Source organism: Trypanosoma conorhini, assembly GCF_003719485.1.
Source record: "Trypanosoma conorhini strain 025E chromosome Unknown Tco_14.4_contig_00288, whole genome shotgun sequence".
NCBI classification, from domain to species: Eukaryota; Euglenozoa; class Kinetoplastea; order Trypanosomatida; family Trypanosomatidae; genus Trypanosoma; species Trypanosoma conorhini.
The window spans coordinates 1-9,594 of NW_021704372.1; the positions used below are offsets into that span (position 1 = coordinate 1).

The following is a 9,594-nucleotide window of genomic DNA, read 5'->3' on the forward strand; positions in this document are numbered from 1 at the left end:
CGAGGAGGTGTCTGTTTACATCTTTCAATCCTGGTGAATATAAAAGCTACTTCAAAATTATTTGATCAGGCGCATTTTCTGGGAAATCATAAGTCCCATGTGGAATTAGCGGTGTATGCCATGGGCTGTTTTCATTTTTCTTTGTCAAACTACGAGCGTGCAGGACGGTTTTTTAGCAGGGCGACGGAACTTGACGCCTCCTTTGCCGAGGCCTGGATTGCCTATGGTCATTGCTATGCAAAACTAGAGGAAGGTGAACAAGCCTTGGATGTATATAGAAGGGCAATGAATTATTTTCCAGGTCTTCCTTCCTGTAGCATGTTTGTGGGAATGCAATATGGTAGGATACATCAGTGGGGCTTGGCGTCATATTTTCTTGAACAAGCTAGAAAAATTGTTCCAAATGACCCTTTTGTGCTAAATGAGATTGGTGTCTTAAATGCTAAAACTCAAAGGTTACCAGAGGCGCTCAGTTTTCTTAAGATGGCTTATCAATCCCTTTCTAACCCTGAAAACCCGTCAGAACATCGAGACTGCATAATTTTCAACTTGGCCACAGTTTGCCGAAAAATAAAACAGTATGATGAGGCCTTATCATTTTATACTCTGTATGTCAAATGCCGACCCAATGCTAGTCATGGTCATTGTGCTTTGGCCTTCACACATCATTTAATGGGTAACGTAAAGACAGCAATAGCGCACTACCATACAGCTTTGAGCATCAAGGCAGATTCGTTCTGTCGTGATATGCTTGATCGTGCTTTGGCGACAGAGTTTAAGGAGAATGCAGTGGGGACTGCTTGGAGGCCGGAGGGGAGCTTGGGTTCTCCTTCTCCAGATGATGTGTCTTTTTCCACCGTATCACGAACTCTTCGTTCAGAGTCAACGGCTTGTGAGAGTATGGGACCCTCACCTGGCCCAAGTCTTGGAAGAAGCTTGCCTTTTTAACTGCTTTTCAGTGCTATAGAGAGATCGAAAGTGAGACCTGATCTTTGTTTACTGCAGAGGAATCATACAAGGAGGGCGAATAAATAAATGTTTTTTGGAGGGACAGTTAACTTGATATTTTCCTCCATTTTGTTTACAATTAGTTCAGTTTTTCCCCCTTTTTTTTATCTTGTACTTTTTAGTTTTGGAAGAATGACGTCCAGCGCGGAATATGCTTCCATGATGGAAATGGACGAGGCTCTTATTCGGTATTTTCTTGCCGGTCCTGAGGAGGTAGCGGAGAAGAACCTAAACGACCTGCTAGAGTTAAAAGCTTTGGTTCAGCCATTGGATCCCAAGGTGGCTTGGGATGTGGTTCGTAGAAATTGCGGAAACCGGCCGGCGACAATTGAATGCCTTCGGAAACTAGGAAAAATGCACTCCGGCACGACTGCGATGAATGGCGTTAAGGGCAGAGCCCATGAGAAAAAAGAGAAGAGTTTCTTTGGCTGGTTGTTCAAGAAGAAGACGAAACGTGCGACGTCAATGTCATCTCACGAAGATGAGAGTAGTAATTCTAATCACCACGATACACCTCCGCCAGCGGAATTCGTGGAGAATACATCTTCTCATACAATTCCAGATGAATCGAGTGCAGAGCCCATTACAAACGAAAAAGCGCAGGGTGCAGGCCAGTTTCTATTGGCTCGTCCCTTTATCAAGCGGACTCCTGAAGAAGAGGAACTATCAAGGGAGTACAACTTTGCCAGTTCACCCAATAATGCTTCCTCCGTAAAACCTGAAGCTAGTGAGGAATTTCAAAAAATATTTAACCAGTTTGTGAAATCCATGTCGTAAGGCGTTTGTTATTCTCTCTGTTGATTTAGCTGTGCATTTTATGCCATTTTCTTGCTTGTTTTATTATTAACTTCCCCGTTTCCCCTTATCCTGTAAATAAATAAATCGATGGCTTCTTCCAATATGCGTATAAATAATTATATATATATATATATATATGTTAAAGTCTTTTTTCTTTCTTCTTGTACAGTTGAAGGGGAGATGTTTTCTCATACCTTGAGACGTTTAGCTGTCTCAAGGGTGGCAATTGAGAGTTACATGGATTATCTTCGAAATACGGACAGGGATTTGCCTGCTCTTAGCGAAATTCTACCGCGACATCAGGCGAATTCTAAAGATCTTCTACAGTTTCATTCACTATTATCTGAAGTAATGCAGGAAAACGGCTTTAATTTTATGGGTATCAAGGTAATACCTCCTTCTTCAACTGCTTTACAATGTTTGAGATGGACCGACGCGGTTTGTGTTCCGATGTTTTCAAATGCATTTCAGCAATCGGATTTGTCAGTCAAGCAACATCGGATTCAGTTTATTGAGCCTCTCTTTGTTTTACGGTTGGGCCGTGATGCGCCATCTCAGTTGTCTGTAACCGCAGCAGCTGCCGTGTGTGATGTATTTCGTCCAGGGATCGAGCTTACTGGTTCACGGTTTCCCTTTTATCCTCCGCATGCAACGGGATTTGCTGCAGATTTAGGTGGTTGTATTGGTGTCCGTCTTGGTGAGGAAACTGCGCTGGCTAATACGCCGTTGGACATACTAGGAAATCATTTTTTTGTAATGACGAGAAAAAATGAACCCATCCAGGTTGGTTCTGGGAAAAATTGCCTGGGAGACCCTTCTGCAGCCGTAGCCTTGGCAGTAGCCTACGCGGCTTCTATCGGGAAGCCTCTTCGTACTGGAAACTATGTTTTTTGTACTGGAGTGGGAACACGTTCCCCTGCTATGCCAGGCGAATATCAAGTGAATTATGGTGTGTACGGTAGTGTGTCCTGCTCCCTTTCTTGAGCAGCTCTACAGGGCCCATCTCCTTACAGATTAGCCTCGTCCTTTTTCTCTTTTATTGTAACGATATCTATATGCCTCTCTGCTTTTGCACAAGGTCTTTTTATGATGGGTATTATATCATTTTCTTTTTTTCCGCTTTCTACCTTTGTCTTCTTTTGCTTTTTTATTTTTCTCACAGTAGCGGAGGGGAAACAATGATAATTCGGCTAATAGGGGACAGTTGGGTTCCAGAGGATAAGCTGCTTATCAGCGTCCGAGAAGACAGTGAAATTAAAGCCTCTCTCCCCAACATTATGAAAAAGCTTTTGATAAAGAGAATAGGCGAGTACAAATTATATTATACTATCGGGGAACGAAAATGTGACTATGCACGGCTTATCGATACTTATTCCACGTGGAAGGAACTTGGAATTTCTGGTGGGAGTGTTATTTATTTGAGTAAAAAAGAGCCCTCTGTAATGGAGGAATCAACCACGGCAATGGACGTGTCGAAAGACAAGGAGGAGGATGAGAGGCCACCGAGGATGAATGTCCTGGCGACGCAGGAATCGGCTCCTATTCTTCCCCCAAGTGTTTCCATCGTTGCGACAGAAGTAGTCCCGGACAAGAAGTTGCCGACTCACTCCCAGCAAGAGTCCAGTCCCATTCATATACCCACGCCCGATGCTTCGCCTATTCAGCTTGGGTCGTCACCTCAAGTAAAAAATGTTTCTTTGCCAATTCTGCCATGTAGTGGTAAGGATGAAATAGATTTTGTTGGCTCAGATTCCACCTATGGAAACCCCAACACGGCGACGCAGAGCTGCCGGTCTCAACCAAACTTAACCTCCGTTCTACAGAAAACCCAGTGTCATGTTAACAAGAGTGAGGTTGCTGGATTGTCTCTAGCACCAGAAGTCCTCCATCCTTCTTTTTATGAGTCTCGGGCAACAGCTTCGCCCTTGCCCGAAAAGTATCCAGCGGACCGAGCGAAGCGTGAAGTAGTGCTGGGTCGCTGCGAGCGCACAGCCTACGTGGTTTCCTTGTATGAGTTTGCTCATCTAGAGTTACAACGGCAGCGCCGACGAGCGGAGCAATTGCGTAGTGAGCCTCAAAGGGGCTTATTGCGTTCGTCGACATCTCAACCTCAACTGCTGTACAAAATTTGAAGGAATACCAACATAAAAAAAAGCCCCTCTCCCATCGTCCTTTACTCCTTCGGCCAAAAGGAAAAAGTAAAAGAAAAGTGGGTAGTGGAAAACACTTTCATTTTCATTTTCACTTTCACTTTCATTTCCACTTTTATTTATTTTTCTTTGCGGTATGTATATGTATTTCATGCTCCATGCTGCTAATGCCGTGATCTTCTCGTTTCACGTGTTTTCTTTGTGTGAGTTATGATGATGTACGTGTTAATTTTCTACTTCCCCCCCCTTTTTTTACGTGAGGGTTTTTCTTCATTCACGAGGTTGAATAGCAGCGTCATTATGTCTCTTATTGAGAGTCAGAATGGTATGACTGATCTGATACCCTGCAACGAGCAATGCGGCGGGGACTACGACACCTATTCCTTTGGTCAAGGGGACTTGGATGTGACAGTCACCGTTCCACTTCCGGAAGGCACAACCGCAAAAGCACTTTCAGTGCAAATTGCAGCAACTAGCATTGCTGTGGGTTTCAGAGGCAAACCGCCTATTATTTCCGGAGAGTTGTACAGGCCTGTCAAGGCTGATGAATGCACGTGGTGTATCGAGGACAAGAGGCTTTTGGTCGTTACCTTGGCGAAGACAAACGCTCAGTATGAGGAGTGGTGGCCTTGCGTTACGGTGGGTGAGCGACAGATAGACATGAAAACGTTCAAACCGCCGAGTAAGCACATTTCGGATTTAGATGAGAGTGCTCAGGCAACGATTGCGAAAATGATGTTTGATCAGCGGCAGAAAATGCAAAATCTCCCAACTAGTGAAGAAATTCAGTTGGAGGAAATGATGCGAAAAGCGCGAGGGGCAAAGTAACCCTTTTCTACATGTCTTCAAGTGTTCCATTTTTCTACTTGATGCTACTTTATTATTATTAATAATCTTTGTATTTGTCTCCTTTCATTTTGTTTTGACGGCCAAACCATTATTCTTTTTACAAATTACCTTTAAACAAACAATCAAAAAAGAACAAAGCTTACAATGTTGTCACCATCATGCCGAGTGCTGATTACCGTGCTAGATGCTTCATTTTTCTTGTCGCACAAATTTTTTTTTCTTTCCTTCTTTCTATCAGGGAAATGCCGTCCGGAAGCCCTCAAAGCCTTGCCAGCGCTCTTGACCGCCCTGACTCATTTGAGGATTGGCTTCTTGGGACGCATTATTCCCATAACTACTTAGCGGCGCTGCGGCTGCAGGGGCGCCCGAGTCCTGTTGCTTCTAGAGGGCAACCAAAAGTTATTTCCGTCGCCAAAGGTAAGCAGCACTCTCGGACGCCACATCAGGGGATGTCACCTCGACCAAATGTGTCAGCAAATAATGGTGTGCAGGGGATGAAAAAGCGCCAGCAGCATGATGCAAAGAAAGTTGGGGAAGAAAATGCGGAAATGGTACTTCCTAATTCTGGCATTTCCACGGGGAGGAGAAATAACGCCGCGTTGGGGACTACAGAGGCCCATCTGGATGACCCACTAGATGCGGTGGCAACCCGGGATCTTCTTCGGGACTCGTACTATCGAATAAGGAATTCATGCACTGGAACCTTTCCGCCTCTTCTAACTCCCTTTAAGCGTTCGTTGTGGACGTACAAAACGGTGAATGATACACAAGGTGAACTTTTCATTGGAGGTAGAGCTATAGGAGAGAAGCACGATCTGTCTGACGCGTCATATTCATTGAAAAACTCACACGATATTGTAGATGTACCATTCGATCAACGGCCCGTCAAGGTGAGAAACCATCCTTCCACTGGCCCTCCTTGCTTTGCTCCAACCCCAACTTCTTACAGATGGCTCACGAGCATGCGTTGAAGCAGCAATGTAAATATAACTAATTTCTCGCGTCATATTTTTACGTTTGCTTCTTTACGTCTCCCTTTTATTTTTAATTTTTTTATTATCGGGTGGTGAATCTACTGCGCTTACTTCATTTTGGCTTTTCTTGTTCAATTCCATTTTGGGTCCGTGAAAAATGGGAGCGAGGTGTGTGCGTGTGTGGGGACGAGGGGACCGGAGGGACGATGGGAGTGAGCAGGGAAAGAAGTAAGTAACATGCCAAAGGAAAAAACAAAAACAAAAACAAAAAAAGACCCCACCCACTGATATGTAATATATATATATATATATATATATATGTCTTGTTTCGTCTTGCCACAGCGGCTCCCGTTGAGAGGGATACTGACGTCTGTGTTGCACCTTGCGTTTTCTCCGTGACCCGCTTCTTCACGGCGGTACTGTTTCCACCTGACCTTCCGCCGCCTTTGCCACTGCCCTTTCCACCTTATCCTTATCTAGTTTCTTAAGCAGCAAAGGAAATGGGCAAGGTCCACGGCTCACTGGCCCGCGCCGGCAAGGTGAAGAACCAGACCCCGAAGGTCGCCAAGCAGGAGAAAAAGAAACAGCCCCGCGGCCGCGCATTCAAGCGTCTGAAGTACACGCAGCGCTACCTCGCCAAGACGCTGAAGCCGGGCGAGAAGCTGCACATGAACAAGCAGCCCCCGGGTAAGGCCGGCTAAGGTCTAGGAAACAATATGTCGCTTTTTTTCTTTTGCGATTCAGTTTTTTTGTTTTTCTTTTTTCTCGCATATGTGCCATCCCTGTATGCTATGCATATACCGTATCCTCATTCTTTGAGATTCTCTGTGGGTGTATTTTTTAGGCCTTTGCGAATAATTCCTTCCCCCTTCCTCTACTTTTTTTTTTCTTCGTTTCTTAGGGGTTTCTCGCGTCAGCAGGAAAAAGAATGGGCAAGGTCCACGGCTCACTGGCCCGCGCCGGCAAGGTGAAGAACCAGACCCCGAAGGTCGCCAAGCAGGAGAAAAAGAAACAGCCCCGCGGCCGCGCATTCAAGCGTCTGAAGTACACGCAGCGCTACCTCGCCAAGACGCTGAAGCCGGGCGAGAAGCTGCACATGAACAAGCAGCCCCCGGGTAAGGCCGGCTAAGGTCTAGGAGCGAAATCCCAGTGAGCTCATTCCTTACGTTTTTGTTTCAGTCTTTCTTTTTGCTTTTCCTCTATAAATAAAAACTTGTTACAATTATGGAACTCCTGAGGGAGTTCCTCTCCTTGCAGACGATCTGCCGGGATATCTGCAATTCCTGCTTTGCCTTCATTCATGCTTCCCGCATCCCATGTTTTTTTTTTTTGTCTTTCTTGTCCCCTTCTTCCTACCTGCTCTTTGACGCCAAGCTGGTGTAAGCCTTCTCGTCTGCGTGGGAAGTTGCAAACATGGGCTGTTCTGAGTCCAAGGGGCTGCAAACAAAACCGCGGCCCCATCAACCCGCATCTCCTAAAAAGGAACCCCAGTCCCCAAAGAAGAATGCTGGCAATGGGTGCCCTGCAATGTCTCCACGGAATTGCGAACAGCAGGCGAACGCCGAGCGGTATCTGCGTTTAATTCTCGAGGGAGCAGAGAAGATTTTGGGTGGGGGGTTTCGCTTTGCTTCAAACGAGGAAAGCCAGCAGGTTGCCTTGACGTTCTTGAACTCATGCGTGGAGGTGACACGCACGAGGTTCCGATTAACAACGGGTGTGATTCTGGAGACGATCGGACGCATTGCATCTGAGGAGAAGCTAAAGACAATTTTGGGCACGCTGCCTAATGTTAAGGAAAACTGTGTGGATGAGGGTTTCTCCCGGCTTCTGTATGACTGGCTTGAGACCAGTTCCGGATTCTCAGCGGCGCTGCAAAACAATGCTGAGCGTTCCACGCAAAAGACCAAAGGCGGAAGCAAGAATGCCCCCACTTGGACTGGGTTTTCAAACCTTTTAGTCTCTCATCTTTGCGCTGCAACTGCGATACCAGCAATCGACATCTTCTCGAAGTTTGCGCAGGGCAAGCCAAGTATGACGGAAAAAGAGTATGGAAACTTTCTCAGAGAGACGCAGCACTCGGACCTAACAGATACCCAGATCAGGGAAAAATATAACTTTCGTTTTGGTGGGGCAATTCATAAGTACAACTTCAACACTTACTTTGGAGGTTTGTCAACTAACTCTGCCCTGGACCCGATGCGGACGGCTGATGTTTGGCAAGACATGACGCAACCACTGACTCGCTACTCAGTTAACATGACACGGGTTGAGAGCGAAGCTGACCTCAATCGTGCCCTGGTCGATAGCTCAAGAGCCTTCCTCTTGAACGTGGTGAAGGATGAAAAGGGCATTCTCTGCAGTGGGAGCTGTCCGATTCGAACTATTCTAGAGAGCATTCAAGCAGTTGGCTTTTCTACCAATTCCTATCCCATTGTTTTATGCCTCTCCCCGGTAAATCCTATTTCCGTGGAACTTGGGAAGGAGCTGGCTTTTTTCATAAAAAAAGATTTTTCAACATTGTTTGCAAAAGGCCTGATGTTTGAGGGATCCATTATCAGTGATCCTAAGTTCAGTCCCGCGGCTCTGCGAAAGAAGGTGCTTCTCATGGGCCACCAGAGCCGATTGAAACCTTTTGTGGGGTGTTACGTGGCAGACCTCAACAGGGAATCCCTCGGGGTACGTGTGACGGAGGTTGTTCAGGGCACACCCGCCGCAAAGGCGGGTTTGACCAAGGACGATTGGCTAACCCACTTCAACGGCGAACCTATTCCAAATAAGCAAAGCCTGCGTGAGCGACTGTCCAATTTGCGTCTTGGTGGGGAGTTTTCACTGAGGAAGGAAAATCTCGAGGACATCAAGATAGTGGTGGGGGGCACGGTTGATGCCGCTGACCAAAGCGCCTCCGCTGAGCTATCGGAGATATTGTTTTTGAAGTACACAGAGGGTAAGGGTGGCAAGCCGTGGGAAACACAGGTCGTAAGAGAGGAAGCTCTACAGGACCCCAAATTAATGAGGGAGGACCTTGACGATCACTTTGCCTTCTTTACTAGTGAAGGGACCGCAGCCAACGCGGATCAGATTAAAACGGCTACCAAACTTGGAGTACAGTTTATCGACACTGGGAATGCGCCGGAAGCTCAAATCTGGGCCCGTGGTCGCTTTGTAGACAATGGAGGCAGCGGCTACCTCATTAAGAGTGACGCTGCGGTGAAGCCAATCGTAAGTGTGACGGTAGAGGTCATTGCTGGGCTCCAAGATATGAAAGGGGCGTGTTTGCAAAGCGGAAAGGTTCGTGTCTACGGCACCGGCTCCGCTCGCGTTGACGGAAACCGATTTAATTTCAAGGAGTGTAACGACGCTACTGTGGCTGTACTTGAATGTGACTTTGCGCACGATGGAGGCTTTTTTAGTTTTGTGGCCGCGTTCCCGCTGGGGCTCTTGCGTTCTGGGTACCGGGTCCTGCCTATGCAGCAAACCGGTGGTCCCAGGAAACTTGCTACCTCCAAGCTTGGCGCCTACTGCTTCATCCGACGAAATGAATAGAACCGCGGGCGATGTAAGAGGCTCCGATTCATCTGCAGCACGGTAAGACTGGTGAGAGGGGCCGACCAAAGCAAAAGAGAAAAGCATAAAACAAACAAACAAACTTATGCCACCAATCAAGCGGGAAGGGCAGCAATGGAACGGGGGAACCAAATGGCAAAAAACAGAAATGATCGAGGGAAAAACGAAGCAACACTACAGCAACAGTAAAAGGTGAACCAAGCAAACAAACGACCGGGGGGAGGAAAAAAAAAAGAAAAGAAAGAAAAGAA

At 46.6% G+C, this 9,594-nt stretch overlaps 7 protein-coding genes and 2 pseudogenes across 7 annotated transcripts, besides 7 other annotated features; all 9 read left to right on the plus strand.

The window, feature by feature from the left end:
* On the plus strand, positions 1-948 carry Tco025E_05136 (cell division cycle 16 protein; the record flags this gene model as incomplete). The annotated part of the gene is made up of 1 exon (XM_029372039.1): positions 1-948. A coding segment is annotated over one exon (948 nt), but the record flags the coding sequence as incomplete, so codon positions are not given.
* Positions 949-1,140: 192 nt separating this feature from the next.
* Positions 1,141-1,785, plus strand: Tco025E_05137 (uncharacterized protein; the record flags this gene model as incomplete). The annotated part of the gene is made up of 1 exon (XM_029372040.1): positions 1,141-1,785. The coding sequence occupies one exon, from the start codon at positions 1,141-1,143 to the stop codon at positions 1,783-1,785; it is 645 nt and encodes a 214-aa protein (XP_029227879.1).
* Positions 1,786-1,913: 128 nt separating this feature from the next.
* Positions 1,914-1,944: a microsatellite.
* A 42-nt stretch (positions 1,945-1,986) lies between these two features.
* Positions 1,987-2,790, plus strand: Tco025E_05138 (4-oxalocrotonate decarboxylase; the record flags this gene model as incomplete). Its single annotated transcript, XM_029372041.1, has 1 exon — positions 1,987-2,790. One exon carries the CDS (start codon positions 1,987-1,989, stop codon positions 2,788-2,790), a length of 804 nt encoding a protein of 267 aa, XP_029227880.1.
* A 194-nt stretch (positions 2,791-2,984) lies between these two features.
* Positions 2,985-3,938, plus strand: Tco025E_05139 (uncharacterized protein; the record flags this gene model as incomplete). The annotated part of the gene is made up of 1 exon (XM_029372042.1): positions 2,985-3,938. The coding sequence occupies one exon, from the start codon at positions 2,985-2,987 to the stop codon at positions 3,936-3,938; it is 954 nt and encodes a 317-aa protein (XP_029227881.1).
* Positions 3,939-4,030: 92 nt separating this feature from the next.
* Positions 4,031-4,072: a microsatellite.
* A 184-nt stretch (positions 4,073-4,256) lies between these two features.
* On the plus strand, positions 4,257-4,784 carry Tco025E_05140 (nuclear movement protein; the record flags this gene model as incomplete). Its single annotated transcript, XM_029372043.1, has 1 exon — positions 4,257-4,784. One exon carries the CDS (start codon positions 4,257-4,259, stop codon positions 4,782-4,784), a length of 528 nt encoding a protein of 175 aa, XP_029227882.1.
* A 233-nt stretch (positions 4,785-5,017) lies between these two features.
* Positions 5,018-5,041: a microsatellite.
* A 6-nt stretch (positions 5,042-5,047) lies between these two features.
* On the plus strand, positions 5,048-5,776 carry Tco025E_05141 (uncharacterized protein; the record flags this gene model as incomplete). The annotated part of the gene is made up of 1 exon (XM_029372044.1): positions 5,048-5,776. One exon carries the CDS (start codon positions 5,048-5,050, stop codon positions 5,774-5,776), a length of 729 nt encoding a protein of 242 aa, XP_029227883.1.
* Positions 5,777-6,026: 250 nt separating this feature from the next.
* Positions 6,027-6,052: a microsatellite.
* Positions 6,053-6,073: 21 nt separating this feature from the next.
* Positions 6,074-6,099: a microsatellite.
* Positions 6,100-6,222: 123 nt separating this feature from the next.
* Tco025E_05142 (putative 40S ribosomal protein S30) lies at positions 6,223-6,477 on the plus strand (annotated as a pseudogene).
* A 26-nt stretch (positions 6,478-6,503) lies between these two features.
* Positions 6,504-6,545: a microsatellite.
* A 93-nt stretch (positions 6,546-6,638) lies between these two features.
* Tco025E_05143 (small subunit ribosomal protein S30e) lies at positions 6,639-6,905 on the plus strand (annotated as a pseudogene).
* A 287-nt stretch (positions 6,906-7,192) lies between these two features.
* Tco025E_05144 (phospholipase C, delta) lies at positions 7,193-9,322 on the plus strand (the record flags this gene model as incomplete). Its single annotated transcript, XM_029372045.1, has 1 exon — positions 7,193-9,322. One exon carries the CDS (start codon positions 7,193-7,195, stop codon positions 9,320-9,322), a length of 2,130 nt encoding a protein of 709 aa, XP_029227884.1.
* Positions 9,323-9,567: 245 nt separating this feature from the next.
* Positions 9,568-9,594: a sequence feature (A-rich).